This window comes from Jaculus jaculus, chromosome 3, assembly GCF_020740685.1.
Source record: "Jaculus jaculus isolate mJacJac1 chromosome 3, mJacJac1.mat.Y.cur, whole genome shotgun sequence".
In the NCBI taxonomy this organism is placed as follows: Eukaryota; Metazoa; Chordata; class Mammalia; order Rodentia; family Dipodidae; genus Jaculus; species Jaculus jaculus.
This window is the reverse complement of record NC_059104.1, coordinates 71,944,937-71,964,392: the sequence shown is the minus strand read 5'-3', so window position 1 is coordinate 71,964,392 and position 19,456 is coordinate 71,944,937. Positions and strand designations below refer to the sequence as shown.

Sequence of the window (19,456 nt, the reverse complement as noted above, 5' to 3'; positions counted from 1 at the left end):
GTATGCATATATCATGGCACATGTGTAGAGTCTGAGGACAATTTTCAGGTCAGTGTTCACCTGCCCACCTCATTTTATGTAAGGTGTCTCACTCTGCATTCATGTTCTGCTGTTCTTTGCTGTGCTTGGCATGAACTTCCCAGAAATTCTCCTGTTGCTACCTCCCATCTCCTCGTGGCATGTTGGGATTATAGAAGTGCACTACAACTTCTGGTTCCATTTTTTTTTCCCCTTGGGGTTTGAGGATCTAAATTACTTTTTTTTTTTCTTTGTGGTTTTTCAAGGTAGGTTCTCACTCTAGCTCAGGCTGACCTGAAATTCACCATGCAGTCTCAGAGGAACCTTGAACTCACAGCAGTCCTCCTACCTCTGCCTCCCAAGTACTGGGATTAAAGGCATGTGTCACTATGCCCAGCTTTGAATACTTTAAAAAAAAATAACATTTTTGTTGATAGTTTCCATAATTATAGAAAATAAATCATGATAATTCCCTCTCCACCCCCATTTTACCCCTCACAAATACACCTTCCATCATATCCCCTCCCCCTCTCAATTAGTCTCTCTTTTCTTTTGATGTTATCATCTTTCCCTCCTATTATGCAGGGCTTGTGTAGATAGTGCCAGGCAATGTGAGGTCATGGATATCCAGGCCATTTGGTATCTAGATTACATTATAAACAGTCCTACTCTTCCTTTGGCTTTTACATTTTTTCTACCACCTCTTCCTCAATGGACCCTGAGCCTTGGTGTGATAGAGATGTCCAGTGCTGAATACTCTGCTGTCACTTCTCAGTACTGTGGTGACTATTGAGTCATCCCAGTGACCACTGCCATCAGAAAAAAGAAGGTTCTCTAACCAAAAGTAAGTACCATTAATATATGGGTATTAGTGTTAAGAAAAGTGCTTACAAAGCAGTTTGGTGAGCATAATATATGCATTTACCTAGACAACAATAGGCATTATTCCCCAAGGTCTCAAGACCTCTTCTGCCAGGGATTTTTTTTTTCTTTATTTTATTTTTATTTATTTATGTGACAGTGACAGACAGAGAGGAAGAGGCAGATAGAGAGAGAGAGAAAGAATGGGTGCGCCAGGGCCTCCAGCCACTGCAAATGAACTCCAGACACATGTGCCCCCTTGTGCATCTGGCTAACGTAGGTCCTGGGGAATCGAGCCTCGAACCAGGGTCCTTAGACTTCCACAGTCTGCCAGGGATTTTTGACTAGGTTTCAAGTATAAGGCATGTATGTATTCCCTCTCAGGGAGTACAGTCCTACAGACCAATTAGAGAGCAGTTGGTTTTCCCCGTGACAGATAGGTCACTATTTCACTAGTTGGCACATTTGGTCTGGCTTGCTAATCTTAAGGCTTTTATTGTCCAGTTCTGTTTATTATTGTAGTTGACAACTCACTCCCATAAAGCTGCATGCTGTCACCTGGTCTACAGGGAGGAGGTTTTCAGCTCAGCTCCAGTTTGATTTCTCAGTGACCTGCAGCCCGAACCTGTAGTCTTGAGCAGTAGGGTCTTACCATTTAGTTCTGATGGGAAACAAAGAGCCTTGACAATGTCCTCTAATGTTTGGGGGGCATCAGGGGCCTCCCTGGCCAGCAACTCACTGGAAGGTATCCAATCCCTGGCACCAAAATTTTTCTAGTAACAATCTTTGGCTTCTGGATGTGCCATTATACAAAGAAGTAGGTTTCCATATGGCGTATTCATCACACCTTAAATTTTGATTAATCCTCTTCCCACCCTTCCTTTACTCAATCCCTTCTCTAATCCTACTTACAACACTCTCCCCTTAAGTCCTCCCCTCACCTCCCTCCTTTATAGCCCCTTTCAATATTACTGGCTGCGGTGGTTTGATTCAGGTGTCCCTCATAAACTTACGTGTTCGGAATGCTAGATCCCCAGCTGATGGCAATTTGGAAATTAAAGCCCCCTGGAGGCAGTGTATTGTTGAGGGCGGGCTTATGGGTATTATAGCCAGTGTCCCCTTGCCCGTGTTTGGCACACTCTTCTGTTGCTATTGTCCACCTTATGTTGGCTACGGGGTGATGTCTGTTCATGTCATTGTTTTCCCTGCTATCATGGAGCTTCCCCTCAAGTCTCCAAGCCAAAGTAAACCGTTTTCCTCACAAGTTGCTCTTGATTGAGTGATTGTGCCACCATACCTGGCTCTCCATTTGTTCTCTTAACTTCCCTCCACAGGAAAGCACATGGCAGATGACATGCATGTTCCCTCTAAGTCTTCCTACATATGTACCTAAGTTCTATCTTCCATGTGCTTGCAGATTTACTCCAGTTTTCCCCCCCAAAGCCTCAATTTCTCTTAAATGGACCTTATGAATTATGCAGTGTTTCCACATGAGAGTGAGTTATCTACTTCCTACATGTTTATAACTCTATGCTACATGTTCATAACTCTGCCCTAGCTTTCCTTCCTAGATCTGAATCTCCCTTAAGTAAACCCCACAATATATGATTTCTCCCTTAAATAAACCCCACAATTTGATTTCTCCCTAAATAAACTTAATAATTCATAATTTATCATTCTGAGTCCATCTTTATCAATTCTTTGTTAAAGGTAGGAAAGAACCCAACCATGGGGTTCATAAATTTGGGGGACCCCTCCTCCTTTCATCAAATCCTGCATTAACATGACATGACAAGATTCTTTTTTTTTTTTTTTTGGTTTTTCGAGGTAGGGTCTCACTCTGGTCCAGGCTGATCTGGAATTAACTCTGTAGTCTCAGGGTGGCCTTGAACTCATGGCGATCCTCCTTCCTCTGCCTCCCGAGTGCTGGGATTAAAGGCATGCGCCACCACGCCTGGCTAAGATTCTTTTTTAAAAAATATATATGTATTTATTTGAGAGAGAGAGAGAGATTGAAAAAGAGGCAAATATATATACATAGAGAGAGAAGAGGCAGAGATAGATAGATAGATAGACAGAATGAATGAATGAATGAATGAATGAATGAATGAATGAATATGTGTGAACCAGGGCACTGCACATGAACTCCAGACACATGTTCCATCTTATGCATCTGACTGATTTGGGTTATTGGGGAATCAAACCTGGGTCCTTAAGCTTCACAGGCAAAGGCCTTGACTGCTAAGCCATCTCTCTAGCCTGAGCTTCTTTTCTTGTTCTATTTTGTGTTCTGTATACCTCTTGTACCTGGGTAGTCCTCTCTTTCCTTAGATTTGGGAATTTCTTTATTTATTAGGGAGAGAGAGAGAGAATGGGCACACCAGGGCTTCTAGCCACTGCAAATGAAGTCTAGATGCATGCACCATCATGTGCATCTGGCTTACGTGCAATATGGAAAATCGAACCTCAGTCTAAAGCTTTACAGGCAAACGCCTTAACTAACTGCTAAGCCATCTCCAGTCTGGAAAATTTCCTTTCATGGTTTTATTGAACATATTTTCTGTGCCTTTGGAATTCAGTTCATCTTGTATGTCTATCATTTGAAGATGAGGTATTTTCATGATGTTCCAGAATCTTGTACATTCTGCTCATGTATTTTTTTTTAAAATTTAAGTCAATGGTCCAATTCTTCTGTCTAGTCTTCAAGCACTGATAGTCTGTCTTTTATATGATCCATGACTTGCTGAATTTTTTTTTTTATTACCAGCTCATTTCAGTTTGGATTTTCTTTATTATTTCTCTCTCTCTCTCTACATGTAGAGAGAGAGAGGGGGGATTTTTTTTTTTTTTTTTTTTTTTTGAGGTAGGGTCAGTCTTACTCTAGTGCAGGTTGACCTGGAATGAACTCTAGTCTCAGGCTGGCCTTAAACTCAAATTGATCTTCCTGCATCTGCCTCCTGAGTGCTGGAATTAGAAGTATGTGCCAGGACGCTTGGCTCCTTTTTTATTTTTCAAATGCTTTTTCTGTTGTTGCTTTTTGTTTTTGCGGGGTTAAGTTTGCTAAGCAAGTTCTCAACACTGAGTTTCATTTCCAACTTTGTACATTTACATTTAATGGAATTTATGAAATTTAATGTTCTCATGTCTTAAGATTTTATTCTACCATTATTTTAAAAAACTAAGTTGTCTTCAATTTTTATCCTAGGAGATGTTTTGTCATGTTGGGAGAAGATGAAGGATATGAACAGTAAAATTATTGGTGATTTCTCAGAAGTGATTAATATTGAAGAAAGGTATTATTCATCTAAATAATAACGAATATAACTGCATAACATAACAAGTAGTCTTTGTTTTAGATAACTGTGGTTATCTGAAAGATTTTTGTGTTTTCATTTGAATATTTGTTTTGTGTTTTCATTTGAATATTCTTAAAGGCATTAGGTTGTTGATAACAAGCCATGCATACCATCATGAAGGGGCTATAATTGAGAGAGAGATCAGTTCAAGTATCCATGACATTGTATTGGAAAAATTGAATGAAATTTTGTCTCTTGGGAAGAACTTCAGGCAAAAACATTAATCTTTGGGTGGGCATGGTGTTGCAAGCTTACTATCTCAATATTTTAAAAAACATCTTTAGGGCTGGAGTGATGGCTTAGTGGTTAAGGCACTTGCCTGCAAAGCTAAAGGACCTTAGTTCCCCAGGACCCACTTAAGCCAGTGTACAAGGTGGCACATGTGTCTGGAGTTTGCAGTGGCTGGAAGCCCTGGCGTGCCCATTCTCTCTCTCTTGCTCTGCCTCTTTCCCTGTTAAAAACCATTTTTATTTATTTGTGAGCAGAGACAGATGGAGAGAGAGAATGGGTATATGTATATGCCAGAGCCTCTTCCTCATGCAAATAATCTCTAGGTACATATGCCACTTTGTACATCTGGCTTTATGTGGGCACTGGGGAATCAAACCTGGGCTGGCAGGCTTTGCAAGCAAGTATCTTTAACTGCTGAGCCATTTCCTTAGCCTCTAATCTCAGTACTTTGAGGCTGAGGCTACATAGCAAGCTTGAAGTTAGCCTGTTTTGCAGAGACTATAGAATACTATGCCTCAATTAAAAAAAAAATTTTGGTAATCTTTCCTCATAGTCAAATCCTACTATGGAGAAGAGGAAAACCTGATCTTGGAGTTTTACATTTGGTGTCTTAGTTATAAATTATATATAATGGATATCTTATTTTATATGATGAATATGTTTATGTATAGTCAGTAGATGGAGCTCATAAGAGTTTTTGAGTATTCTCAAATTGTGCACAAAGCATTGTAAATTTCTGTATTTTGTGTACTTTTTATCTTAGGGGTTATATATGGGTTATAGTTTCCATTAGATTCTCAAAGGGCAAGCTAGTAGAGGGGTGTGAATGTTTGTGTTTTGAGGTACGGTTTTGCTATATATCCCAGGTTGACTCTAAATTTCCTGGTTTTATAGGTATATGCCAATATGCCCAGGCTAAAAGGAGCTCCTTAAATTGCTTTTCTAAAAAATTTGAGACACTATGTATTCCTGGCTGGCGTAGTCTTTCCTGTGTGGCTCATAATGGCCTCAAACTCATAATGATCTTCCTGTCTTAGCCTTCCAAGTCTTGAGATTATAGACATGTACCACCATGCCCTGCTTTGCTTTTTTGTTTTGTTCTGGGGGTTGAACCCAGGGTCTTGTGCATGCTAAGCTCCCTGGTTCTTCAAAAAAATTTGTTTCCTCCATAGTTGGAGATGTTTAAATGAAGCATACTTGAGTATAACATTATGTGTTATATGTTGAGTAATCTTTTTATGGTTAGGCCTATTAAAACTGCCATAAGAGAAAGGAAGCAGACATTTGAAGACTACTTAGAAGAACAGATTCAGTTGGAAGAACAAGAACTGAAACAAAAGAAGCTAAGGGTCAGTATACTATTTTGATTAAATTGTAAGGCTTTAGAGAGTTACCATTTACTTTCAAAACACCTGAGATAATTTTGGACATACCAGAATTAATTCAAATTTTGTCCTTTTATTTTAGGAAGCAGAAGGACCATTGCTAATGAAAGCAAAACCCAAACAACCATTTTTAAAACGAGGAGAAGGGTTAGCTAGGTTTACTAATGCTAAATCTAAGTTTCAGATAGGGAAAGAAAGCACACTAATGACCAACTCAAGCCCTTCAGATGACCAGTCTGTGTTTAAAGTAGATAAACAACAGTTCCAACGGAAAACTGCTCTTATAAATAAAGAGCTGCATGCAGAGACTTCTACTGTTAAAAAGTACAGTAAAGTCAAAGCCAAGAGTGGTTCTATTATAACTGGTCAGAGGCCCAAAGTGACTAAGAGCAATACTAGGAAAAGTCTCTCTCCATCAGGACTTAAAATACAGATGGGGAAGAAATGTGATGGGCACTTTAGAGACCAGATCAAATTAGAAAAAAATACAGAAACTAATAAGGAAAATGCATCTTTGTATACAAAACCCTGGGATGCTGGCTGCAAAGTCTGGAATATGACACAGGGGAGAGAGACACTTCCTCTTTCAACAGGGCCAGTTAGCTGTGTGGCTTCTAAGAGCCTGGGAAGTGAGACTGTGAAAGAGATAGGATCTTCCTTTGATGTTTCTCTTCAGCAAAAATTAGAGAGTTGGGAACAAGAAAAGGAAAAGGAAAACTTGGAATTAGATGAATTTTTGTTTTTAGAACAAGCTGCTGATGAAATGTCATTTTCTAGTAATTCCTCATTTGTATTAAAAATCATAGAAAGGGATCAACAGATCTACAAAGATCATCGGCTCTCATCTACCCCTGTCAAAGAAGTCCAGCAGAATGCACATCAGGTGGAGCCCAGTTGTCAGAGTAACTGTAGTGAGGATCCCTGCCATACTGTGGCATGTAAGATTGAGAGTGAGGCCATACTCATGCCATTTGGCTCAGGGTCCTCACCTGATGGTTTGAGGGAACTATCCTGTAAAAGCAGTAGGAAAGCCTTCCAAATGAACAGTTGTGAAAATCAGAGTCTGTGGGCTGCAAGTAATGATATGAATAGTGACAGTAATACTGACTCTGAGGAGCAGCTTGATGTTACCCTAAAACCATCCACTGACGCTGGGGAAAGAGGTTTTAGCAACAGAGAGGACAGTCCACAAATCTGTGATGGTAAGCGACCTCTTAGGGACACCAGGACTCAGGAAGTTAAAATGAGAGATGCTGATCTAGATTTGTCTGATAAAGATTATAGCAGTGATGAGTCCATTGTAATAGACTTGAAAAGAAAAGTATCTGAGCCATCAAAAAGACTCTCAACTCAAAATGTGAATAAAGTTGACTTTGAAGATGACAGATCTTGGACAGACCTTGAAGAGAATTTATGTAAAAATGTTATACTTGGGGATGAAGCCACTGATGGCATATCCCAGACACAGTACTCTAATAAGAGTGAAATATGTGTTCTGGATAAAACAATCAAAAGAAAGATTGCACCAGTTAAGAAGGGTGAAGACTTCAAGTCTGGTAGGAGCAGAAGTCCTCCTCCTCCATCAGATTTGATGATGAAATTCTTCCCTTCTTTGAAACCAAAGCCCAAATCAGATTCACACTTGAGAAATGAACACATGTTAAACATGAATCAAGACCAACCACCAGGTGAGTGAACACTTTAGAAATTTTTACAGGTATCTGCCACTGCACAGGCTCTGCTTATGAGTATGTAATTTTCATGTAAAAAAAAGTCCTTCATGGGTTATTTTTTCTTAATTTTTTTTGTTCAGTTTTTATTTATTTATTTGAGAGCGACAGACATAGAGAGAAAGACAGATGGAAGGAGAGAGAGAGAATGAGCGCGCCAGGGCTTCTAGCCTCTGCAAACGAACTCCAGACGTGTGCGCCCCCTTGTGCATCTGGCTAACGTGGGACCTGGAGAACTGAGCCTCGAACCGGGGTCCTTAGGCTTCACAGGCAAGCGCTTAACCGCTAAGCCATCTCTCCAGCCCATTCATGGGTTATTTTTATTGTATCCATATTGTCAGCTTGTGCTTTAGAGTTATTTGAAACCTTATTCAAATACTGTCATACTGCAATAGTGGATCTAATAACCAAAGATGGCTACTAAGTGACTCCTTGATAGATAGTGTAGTCAACATGGATGTGCTGGACAAAGGGATAAGGTGTGACAGTGATGTTTCATTGTGTTACTCAGAATAACATGTAATTTAAAACTTATTTTTGGAATTTTATATTTAATATTTTTGGCTTGTGGTTGACTGTAAGTAACTGGCACAAAGAACACTTAAACTGTGGATAAGAATACTTCTACAAAACTAAGATTATTCCTTCCCTAGTTCTAATCCTAGTTCCCTTTTCTTGGTGGTATTAGCATTACCATTAATTTCACTTACATATATAAAGGCATATGTGTGAGTGTATATATAATACCTTCTCTTTCTCCCCCCCCCCACTTTTCTTTCTTTTTTTTTTTTTTCGTGGTAGGATCTCACTCTAGCTCAGGCTGACCTGGAATTCACTATGTAGTCTCAGGGAGGCCTCAAACTCATGGTGATCCTCCTACTTCTGCCTCCTGAGTGCTGGGATTAAATGTGTGCGGCACCACACCCAGCTTGTAATACCTTTTCCATTGAAATGAAAATGTGCATTTTAAAAATATTTTTATTTATTTATTTGAGAGCGACAGACAGAGAAAGAGGCAGAGAGAGAGAGAGAGAGAGAATGGGCACACCAGGGCCTCTAGCCACTGCAAATGAACTCCAGATGCATGTGCCCCCTTGTGCATCTGGCTAACATGGGACCTGGGGAGTTGAGCCTTGAACTGGGGTCCTTAGGCTTTACAGGCAAGCTAAACCATCTCTCCAGCCCGAAAATATGCATTTTAGAAACATCCCACATCTTGTTTAGGTTGACTTTTGAGATTATTCTAACAAATATCCTTACTCATTCTGTTTAATGGCTGTGCAGTATTCAGTTGAGAAATGAAGTTTTAAAAGTTACATTGAAAAATTCTTTTCTATTATATTGTTTTACAAACTCTGAATACCTATGTGAGCATTAGGTGCCTTAAAACACAAATTATAATTAAACTATTTTTAAAATTTCTGATTTCAAAAGTAATAATATTTGCAGAAACTTCGTAAGCTTAAAAGATAATGAGCCCAAAATATTTTAAACTAAACTTCCCAAAGGTAAATTGCCATACTATTTGTAATGGTTTCTTCTAATAATTTTTTTGTATATATTTATAGTGTGATAGAGGTATGTATTATAGATTATGTTCCAGGTGGGATATACCTTTTTTTTCAAGGTAAGGTCTTGCTCTAGGCCAGGCTGATATAGAATTCATTATGTAGTCTTATGGTGGCCTTCAACTCATGGTGGTCCTCCTACCTCTGCCTCCCAAGTGCTGGGATTTAAGGCATGTGCCACCACACCTGATGGGATATACTTTTATTTATTTATTTATTTATTTTTAAATTTTTTTGGTTTTTCCAGGAAGGGTCTCACTCTAGCCCAGGCTGACCTGGAATCCACTATGGAGTCTCAGGGTGGCCTCGAACTCACGGTGATCCTCCTACCTCTGCCTCCCAACTGCTGGGATTAAAGGCGTGCGCCACCATGCCCGGCAAGGGATATATTTTTGTTATTTATTATTATTGTTTTCACTATCAACTTCCATGATTGTAAACAAAATCCCATGGTAATACCCCCACTTTCCCCTTTGAAACTACCCAGGCTAACCTGGAATTTCCTACAGAGTCTCAGGGTAAGCCAGATGTATTTTAAATGATGAAATGATTGGTAAATCTGAGGGGCAAAAATCATTGGTTATTTAACTCTATTAAGTAGCAAATTTGAGCCAGGCATGGTGGCACACACCTTTAATCCCAGCACTTGGGAGGCAAAAGGTAGGAGGATCGCCATGACAAAGCCTCCCTGAGACTACTAGTCCAGGTCAGCCTGGGCTAGAGCAAGACCCTGCCTCAAAAAATTGAAAAACAAGACAAAACAAAACCAAATAAATTTGTTAAGGGGGAAGGAATCTTAACATATATATTTCTTTGGTTTTTTTTTTTCATGGTAGGGTCTCTCTCTCTAATCCAGGCTGACCTGGAATTCACTATGCAGTGTCAGGGTGGCCTTGAACTCACAGCAGTCCTCCTACCTTGGCCTCCCAAGTGCTGGGATTAAAGGCATGCCTGGCTGTTTTGGAAATAGAGTCTATGTTGACTAGGCTGGCCTGGACTCACTATGTAACCCAAGGTGCCCTTGAACTAGGAATTCTCCTGTCTCAGCCTTCAGAGTGCTAGGATGGTGATGATGATGATGATGATGATTGGTGTTACCACACCAAGCACAGCTTGCAATTTACAAGTTTAAAAAATTTATTTCAGAGAGTCTTTTGGGGGGAGTGGTGAGGGTGTCAGGGCTTGCCCTTATCCTGCAAATGAACTCCAAATGTATGTACTACTTTGTGCATCTGGCTTTACATGGGTACTGGAAAATTGAACCCAAACTGAAAGGCTTTGAAGCCACTGCAAACTCCAGATGCATGTGCCCCCTTGTGCATCTGGCTTACGTGGGTCCTGGGAATTGAACCTGGGTCCTTTGGCTTTGCAGGCAAACGCCTTAACCACTAAGCCATCTCTCCAGCCCTGAAACCAATACCTTTAACTGCTGAGCCATCTTATCCAGCCCAACTAACTTGCATTTTTGATAAATAGTAGGGGTGAATTTTGATTTTCTTTTCCAGTGGTTTTCTTCACCCCGCCAGAACTAGGGATTGCATTGAGGGCCCTTACATGCTAGCAAAAACACTTATAACTGAGCTATGTTAAAAATTTGATTAAAATGATTTCTTTTTGTATGTAATGTCAATTCCTGTTGACCTGGAACTTGTGACACTCTGCCTGTGTCTGCCTCCTGGGTACTGAGATTACATGTATGCCCCAGTATGTCTTACTAGATTATTTTCTTAAATTTGAACTAATTTTCCTTAGAAAGTTAGTGCAGTTTGATTTTTCATTTTTGTTCCCTTTCTGCTATATAAAGTTTGCTTTCCCCTTTTTTGCATGTTTGTTTGTATGTGTATGCATGTTCATATGTGGAAGTACGTGTGTGTGTGCATGCACATGTGTATGTTCAGGCTCGAGATCAGTGTCAAGTGTCATTTTTCAGTCGCTTTCCATCTTACTATGTTTTTAATCAAGTAGGAAATTGTATGATGTTAGTACCATCATTTCCCTCCTCCCTGCCTCCATTATGCTGAGGGCCCTCCTCAGTGGGATTGCTGGTATTCTTCCTAGGTTTGTGGGTTATGTGATGTGAGAGCATCAGTCATTGTAATGGGGCTAGTGCCTATGGACAATCCCTTATACTCTGTGGCTCTTACAATCTTTCCATTCCCTCTTCTGCAAAATTCCCTGAGCCATGGTGGGTGTGTTTTAAGTCTACTTTAGTGTTGTGCTCTCAGAATGTCCTGGATTTCTGCTTTGGTACAATTTGAGTATCCTCAGTGTCTGTCTTCATGACCCCGGTACTGGTTGGCAGGATTGCTATGGAAGCAGCACTCTTGTTCTCGCCAATTCCTCTTTGGTTTCACTTGGGCCCCACCTTATGTTTTAAAATAAAGTTTCTCACTGAACCTTGAGCTCACTGATTCAGCTAGACTAAGCTAAGCAAGCTCTAGGGATCCTCTTTATTTCTGCTTCCCAAGGACTGTGATTATAGGTATGCATTGCCATACCCAGCATTTATGTGGGTGCTGGGAATTTGAACTCAGGTAACGTGTTTGTGTGGCAAGCACTTTACTTATTGAACCATTGCCCTTATGTTTTGCATAGTGGCACAGTGCTTTATCTTATTCTTTTGGTTCTTTTTAAACTTTTCATTGACAACTTCCATAAGTATAGATAATAAACCATGATAATTCCCAATCCTAACCCCACTCTCCCCCTCTCAAATCTCCTCTTCATTGAATCCCTTCTTTCTCTTTTCCGTTTTGATGTCATCTTCTTTTTCTCCTATTATGAAGATGTGGTGTAGGTAGGGTCAGGTGCTATGAAGTCAGGAATATCAAAGTCCTTTTGTGTCTAGAAGATTGCATTGGAAGCAGTCCTACCCTTTCTTTGGCTCTTATGTTCTTTACACCGCCTCTTCTGCAGTGGACCCTGGGTCTTGGAGTGTGAAAGATGTCTCATTACTGAACACTGTCACTCCTTAGCAGTATGATGTCTTTTGAGTCTTTCCAGTGGTCACTGCCATCTGAAAAGAGAGACTTCTCTAACCAAAAATGAGAATAGCATTAATATATGGGTATGCACATTTATTTATTTATTTTTATTATTTTGGTTTTCTGAGGTAGGGTCTCACTGTAGTCTAGGCTGACCTGGAATTCACTATGTAGCCTCAGGGTGGCCTTGAACTCAAGGCGATCCTCCTACCTCTGCCTCCTGAGTGCTGGGATTAAAGGCATGAGCCACCATGGCCAGCTGGTATGCACATTTAGAAAAGTGCTTGCAGGGCAGTTTGATGGGCATAATATATGCATTTAACCAGACAACAGCAGGTGTTAATTTCCTGGGTTTCATGACCTCCCCAGCCATAAGATAAGGGTTTCAAGTAGTTGGTATGTATTCCCTCCCAAGGAGCATGCCTCCAGTCCAATTAGAGAGTGGTTCCCCCCCCCCCATAACAGACATGCCACTATTGCACTAGTTGGCACGTTTGGCCTGGTTGGCCAGTCTTAAAGTTTGAAGGACCCACTAATATTTACTACCATTAATGACTTCTCTCTCCCAAAGGACTGCATGCAGTTTAGCTTTTTCTAGCATCATAATAGCTAGTAAAGAGGGAGGGAGGTTTCTTTTTTTTTTTTTTCCCCTCAGCTTCAGCTTGATTTCTCAGTGACCTGCAGCCCAAGCATATGGAGTCTTCAGCAGTAGGGGCTTACCTTCTATTCTAGTTCTGGTAGAAAACCAAGAGCCTTGTCAATGTCCTGTAATGTTTTGGGGGCATTAGGGACATCCCTGGCCAACAGCACACTGGAAGGTATTCCATAGCTTGCACTGAAATTTTTCTAGTAACAATCTATGGTTTCTAGGTGCACCATTGTCCAAAGAAGTAGGTTTCTATATGGTTTAACATCTTAAATTTTATTAACCCTCCTCCTACCTTTTCTTTACCCAATCCCTTCCCCTGATCCCACTTAGACCATTCAAGCCCCAATAATCTGTCCCTGTAGTTACATGTCTCTAATACCCTTCCCTTAAGTACTCCCCTCACCTCCCTCCCTTATAACTCCTTTCAAGATTACTGGCCTCTACTACTGACTTTTGCTTTAACTCAGATGCAAATCTAAATATTTGTAGCTAGGATCCACATACGTGAGAGAATACTTGGTATTCTGACTTTCTGGGCCTGGGTTGCCTCACTTAGTATAATTTATAATTCTTTCCAGATCCGTCCATTTCCCTGCAAATTTCATTTCCTTTACTTCTGAATAGAACTCCATTTTATAAATGTACTACTACTTCATTGTCCATTCATTCGTTGAAGGGCATCTAGGCTGGTCCCATTTCCTACAATTGTGAACAGCATGACAATGAACATGGATGTGTAAATATCTTTAAGATTATGAATAGAATCCTTTGTACCCATTGCCAAGGAATGATATAGCTGGGTCATATGGTAGATCTATTTTAGCTGTCTGAGGAACTTTCACACTGTTTTCCACAATGGCTGTACCAGTTTACATTCCCACCAACAATGTAGAAGGGTCCCTCTTTTTCCACATCCTCTCCAGCATGAATTGTTATTTGTTTTCTTGAGGATAGCCATTCTGACAGGAGTAAGATGGAATCTCAAATTAGTTTTATTTTATTTCATTTTATATTTATTTATTGGGGGGAAGAAAGAGAGACAGCCCTCTAGCCACTGTAGACAAATTCTAGACACATGTGCCACCATATGCATCAGGCTTTTGTGGGTTCTGGGGAATCGAACCTGGGTCCTTAGGCTTCTTAGGCAAGTGTCTTAACCACTAAGTATCTCTCCAGCCCTCAAAGTAGTTTTAATTTGCATTTCCCTGATTGCTAAGAGCATAGAACCTGATTTTATTTAAATATTTATTTATTTAAGAGAGAGAGAGAGAGATGGGGGTTGGGGAGAGAATGTGTTTCAGGACCTCTAGTCACTGCAAATGCCACCTTGTGCATCTGACTTATGTGGGTACTGGGTAATTGAACCTTGGTTCTTGGGCTTCTATTTCTTTAATTTCTGCCCCAATCTTTATTATTTCTTTCCATCTACTGAGTTTTGGTTTGCCTTGTTCTTCTTTTTCCAAGGCTTTAAGGTGAAGCATTAATTTACTTGTGAGCTTTCTAATTTTTTAATATAGGTACTTAAAAGCTATAAATTTCCCTTTTAGGACTGCCTTCATTTTGTCCCAAAAGTTTTGGTGTGTTGTGTTCTCATTATCAGTTGTTTCTATGAATTTTTTTGATTACCTTCTTGACTTCCTCATTGCCCCATCATTATTTGGTAGTGTACTGTTCAGTTTACATGAATTTGTGTATTGTGTGCTCTGTAGCTTTTCTTGCTATTGATTTGTAGTTTGAGCCCATTATGATCAGACAGAGTGCAAGGAATTATTTCATTTTTCCTGTGTTTGTTAAGATTTATTTTGTGTTCTAATATATGGTTTATTTTAGGGAGTGTTCCATGTGCTGTTGAAAAGAATATGTATTCTGCAGCATTTGGATGGAATGTTCTCTAGGTATCTGTTAGGTCCATTTGTTGTGTAAGTGTGTTCTGTATTCTGTTCCATTTATCTATGTGCCAGATTTTGTGCCAGTACTGTGCTGGTTCATTACTATGGTTCTATAAGATATTTTTTAAAAAATATTTTTATTTATTTATTTATTTATTTATTTATTTATTTATATATTTGACAGAGAAAGAAGGAGAGAGAGAGGGAGGGAGAGGGAGGGAGGGAGAGAATGGTTGCACCAGGGCCTTCAGCCAGTGCAAATGAACTCCAGATCTCCAGATGTGTGCACCCTTTGTGCATCTGGCTAAAGTGGGTCCTAGGGAATCAAACCTGGCTCCTTTGGCTTTGCAGGCAAACACATCCCTCCAGCCCAGGTTCTGTAATACATCTTAAAGTCAGGTATGGTGATAACTGCCAGCCTTATTTTTGTTGCTCAGTATTGCTTTGGCTATTTGACGCTTTTTGTGCTTCCTAATGAATGTTGGGATTTTTTTTTCTTCTATTTCAGTGAAGAATGCGTTGGAATTTTAATGGGAATTGCATTAAATGTGTAGGCTGGTTTTGGTAAGAGTGGTGTTCTCACAATATTGATTCTTCCAATCCAAGAACATGGGATGTCTGTGGTGGTTTGATTCAGGTGTCCCCCATAAACTTAGGTGATCTGAATGCTAGGTCCCCATCAGATGGCAATTTGAGAATTAATGTCTCCTGGAGGCACTGTATTGTGGCAGGCATTGGGTGCTATAGCCAGTTTCCTGTTGCCAGTGTTTGGCACACTCTCTATTGCTGTTTTCCATCTGATGTTGGCCAGGAGGTGATGTCTACCCTATGCTCATGCCATTGTTTTCCCCTGCAATGTTGGAGCTTTCCTTTGAGTACAATAAACCTTTTTTTCATACAAGCTGCTATTGGTAGGGTGTTTTCTACCAGCAATGCAAAGCTGACTGCAACAGTAAGCTTGGTACATAGAGTGGGGTCATTGCTGCTAGAAACTTTACTATGTAGCTTTTGACCTTTTAGATCTGATTTTTAAGAAGAATGTGAAAGGATTTGAAACCTTGGCTGAAGATAGGCCTTGCAGTACTGTAAGTACAACTTGATGGACTATTCTGGTCAGAGTTGAAAGACCTGAATGCAGTAAGGACTATGGACTGTGAGGTTTGGCTTCTGAGGGTGAGAAAGAGCTTTGCCTAGACTGGGCTAGAAGCAGTTTGTGTGAGAGGCTTGCTGTTATGCCGTGTTCTGAGAACTTGTGCAGGGTTATATTGCATGGAAATGGACTGGTGTGAACAGAGTACAGGAAAAATGATATCTTTGGGTTGAAACTGCTGCCCATTCATCTACAATCGTTGGAGAGATTACAGTCATTGAGATTGGGCCATCTGGCTTACATTGGGACAACAGGAAGGATACAGACTCTGGAAGGGGCCTGGATGCTTTAGGATTGTCCTGTTCTTCAAAGTCTGCTTTATTCCCCCCTGGATTAAAAAGTTGGCAGCCTACCTGGTATTATGGCATATAACACACTTAGGAGAGAGAGGGTCATTGAATTTGCAACAGCATTTTGTATTTTGGAAGTGCCCATGGGCAGTGTGAAGCAGACTTTTTGGTTTACCTGTGTGGAAGCCCAATGGAGCCATGAAGATGGATTGCAGCAGAGACCCAATGGAGATGCCAGGACTATGAGATGACTGCCAAGGACAGCTGCTAGCACCGGATGAAGTTTTCCAGGGTTGTGAGTTGCTTAGCTGGAGGGACAGAATTGGAACTCCTGAGACTGGTCACTCGTTAGAATTATCAGACTTAGAGACTTGTTGGACTTGAAGAGTTTGATGTTTTTCCTGTTCAAATCTTGTATAGACTGAATATTTCTTTGCTCTGCCCAATGCCATCTTTTGCAGCGTGAATGTTTATTCTGTGCCATTAATGGGTTTTGGGGTGATTTGTTGGTATTATGGGTCAGTTAAAAGTCCTTGGATTATGGGGATGTTTGAATATTATTAGAATTGATAAAAACTATGGGGACTTTAAAGTTGAGCTTAATGCATTACATTTTACATCATGGATGGCTCATTTTATGGGGGCCAGTGGTAGAATATGGTGGTTTGATTCAAGTGTACCCCATAAACTTAGGTGGTCTGAATGCTAGGTACCTAGCTGATGACAATTTGGGAATTAAATCCTCCTGCAGGAAGTGTGTTTTTGGGGGGTGGCTTATGGGTGTTGTAGCCAGTGTTATAGCTGTTTGCTAGTATTTTGTTGAGAAAATTTATACCTATGTCCATGAGGGAGATGGTCTGTAATTTTCTCTCTCTCTCTCTCCCTCTCTCTCTCTCTCTTTTTTGAGGTAGGGTCTCACTCTAGCCCAGGCTGACCTAGAATTTACTATGTAGTCTCAGGGTGGTCTCGAACTCATGGTGATCTTCTTACCTCTGCCTTCCAAGTACTGGGATTAAAGGCATGTACCACCATTGCTGGTTTACTTTATCAGCTTAATGGGAAGTCTGTTCTCTGGTTTTTAGTATTAATAGCTAGCATTTGTTCTGTTGTATGTCTTTTATAAAGTTCATTACTTATGGTCTTTTTTTTTAATAGGTGACAGTGCTCCATCTCAGGTTTTGAGAGAAAAAGTTATTGAATTGGAAAGAGAAATAGAAAAATTCAAAGCTGAAAACACATTTTTAGCTAAACTTCGTATTGATCGAGAACGTGCCTTGGAAAAGCTGAGGTAAGTTGCTATCCACTAATTGAAAAACAAAAACAGTGATTTCATATCTTTCATTCATTCGTATTTACATTCAAAATATTTGAAACCTTTTCAGTTACTGTCAATAAATGTGAATGAAAAGTGCTTGAAATTTCTTTTACATGATTTTTTTTTTCCTAAAGAGGTGGGATGTTACTCATTTTGTGGAGTGTTTGAGTAGCATGCATGAAACCCTGGGTTCAGTTCCCAGTACCACATAAACTGAAATGGGAGTGAATACCTATAATAATTCAGTAGGTGAAGGTAGGAGGACCAAAAGTTTAGAGTCATCCTTGACTACATAGTATGATTTAGACCAGCTGGGCTATATTAGACACAACAAGTTAAAAGGGATATTCTTTTAGTTGAAACTTGAGAAGTCATTTGTAGCTCTGAATTCCAGTGGTAACTGGGCTATAGTATTAGTTTCCCATGCCTGTTATAACAGTACAATAAACGGGGTTTCTTATAACAGTAGAAATTTCTTTTTTCATAATTCTAGAGAATAGAATTACAAAGTTCAAAGCATCTGTCAGGCTGTGTTGTTGCTTCTATCTTCTTGTAGTTAGTGGCAATCCTTCCTGGTCCTTGGTTTGCATGTACGTCACAGTACTATCTCCCTTTATGGTCACGGTGGGTCACATGGCCACCTTCTTTTGTTTATATCTTCACATGATATTTTCCTCTGTGTTGTCTGGTTCTGCTGTGCTTAGTCAGCATGAACCTGTCTTCCATTCCTCCATATTTTTGAGTTCATGATTCTCTTGCCTCATTCTCTTTAATTGTTAGGATTATAACATAACCACCATACCCAAATGTTTCTTCTCTTTAAAGGACTGTGCCACATTGGATTAAGTGCCTAGCCTTCTCCAATTTGACGTCATTTTAATGATTCTATTTCCAGTATGGTCAAATTCATAGGAAATAGGAGAACACAACCCAACCCACAATAGCAGTGTGAAAAATGTAGTTATCTACCGTAGGTCATGATCTAACCTGATTATTGGATGGCAAAACGTGAGAGATTGTACACACACACAGAAACACACACCTATACCTACACCCTGAAACAGCTTTTAGTTGTACTTACTATAAATTGTGTTGTAGAGGTTGTATATTTGATTCTAGAGTATTGCCCCATATATTGCTGAGACTATTGTGTATTATATGGCATATACCCAATCTTTCTTTTTATATTAGTGTTTGATTGAGGTGAGATTCATACAGTTAATTAATTTTTTCTTTTGTTTCTGGTAATGGGGATTAAACTGAAGGCCTTATTTAATTAGCCATTTTAAATATATTTTATTTATTTATTTATTTGAGAGAAAGAGGCAGAGAGAGGGAGAGAGAGAATGGGCATGTCAGGGCCTCCAGCCATTGCAAATGAGCTCCAGATGCATGCGCCCCCTTGTGCATCTGGCTTATGTGGGTCCTGGAGAGTTGAACCAGGATCCTTTGGCCTTGCAGACTAGTGCCTTACCTGCTAAGCCATCTCTCCAGCCCATAATTAGCCATCTTAAGGGTTGCAGTTCTGTGGCTAAGGATCATATAATATGTGATTTGTGTTTTACTTTATTTTTAAAAACTTGTATTGATGGGCTGGAGAGATGGCTTAGCGGTTAAGCGCTTGCCTGTGAAGCCTAAGGACCCTGGTTCAAGGCTCAGTTCCCCAGGTCCCACGTTAACCAGATGCACAAGGGGGCACACGCATCTGGAGTTTGTTTGCAGAGGCTGGAAGCCCTGTCACGCCCATTCTCTCTCTTTCCCTCTATCTGTCTTTCTCTCTGTCTGTCGCTCTCAAATAAATAAGTAAATAAAAATTAAAAAAAAAACTTGTATTGACAGTTATGTAAGTACAGACAGTAAATCACGATAATAAATAATAATAAATAAATAATAATAATAGATAATAAATCACGATAATAATGTTTTCCCCCTCTCAAATCCACCCTCATTGAATCCATTCTTCTTTTCAATTAGTCTCTTATTTGATGTCATAATTTTTCCCTACCTGCTATTATGAAGGTGTTGTAAAC

General features: G+C 39.9%; 1 protein-coding gene across 8 annotated transcripts in view; it reads left to right on the top strand.

Annotated features, from left to right (window-relative positions):
- The window catches only part of Cenpj (centromere protein J), a 115,366-nt gene that overhangs the window by 53,099 nt on the left and 42,811 nt on the right, over window positions 1-19,456 (top strand). For all 8 annotated transcript variants that reach the window (XM_045145966.1, XM_045145967.1, XM_045145969.1 and 5 more), the window contains 4 exons: window positions 4,085-4,172; window positions 5,713-5,815; window positions 5,934-7,539; window positions 17,267-17,399. In XM_045145966.1, coding sequence (XP_045001901.1) covers window positions 4,085-4,172; window positions 5,713-5,815; window positions 5,934-7,539; window positions 17,267-17,399 — 1,930 coding nt within the window. The remainder of the gene's footprint in view (window positions 1-4,084; window positions 4,173-5,712; window positions 5,816-5,933; window positions 7,540-17,266; window positions 17,400-19,456) is intronic.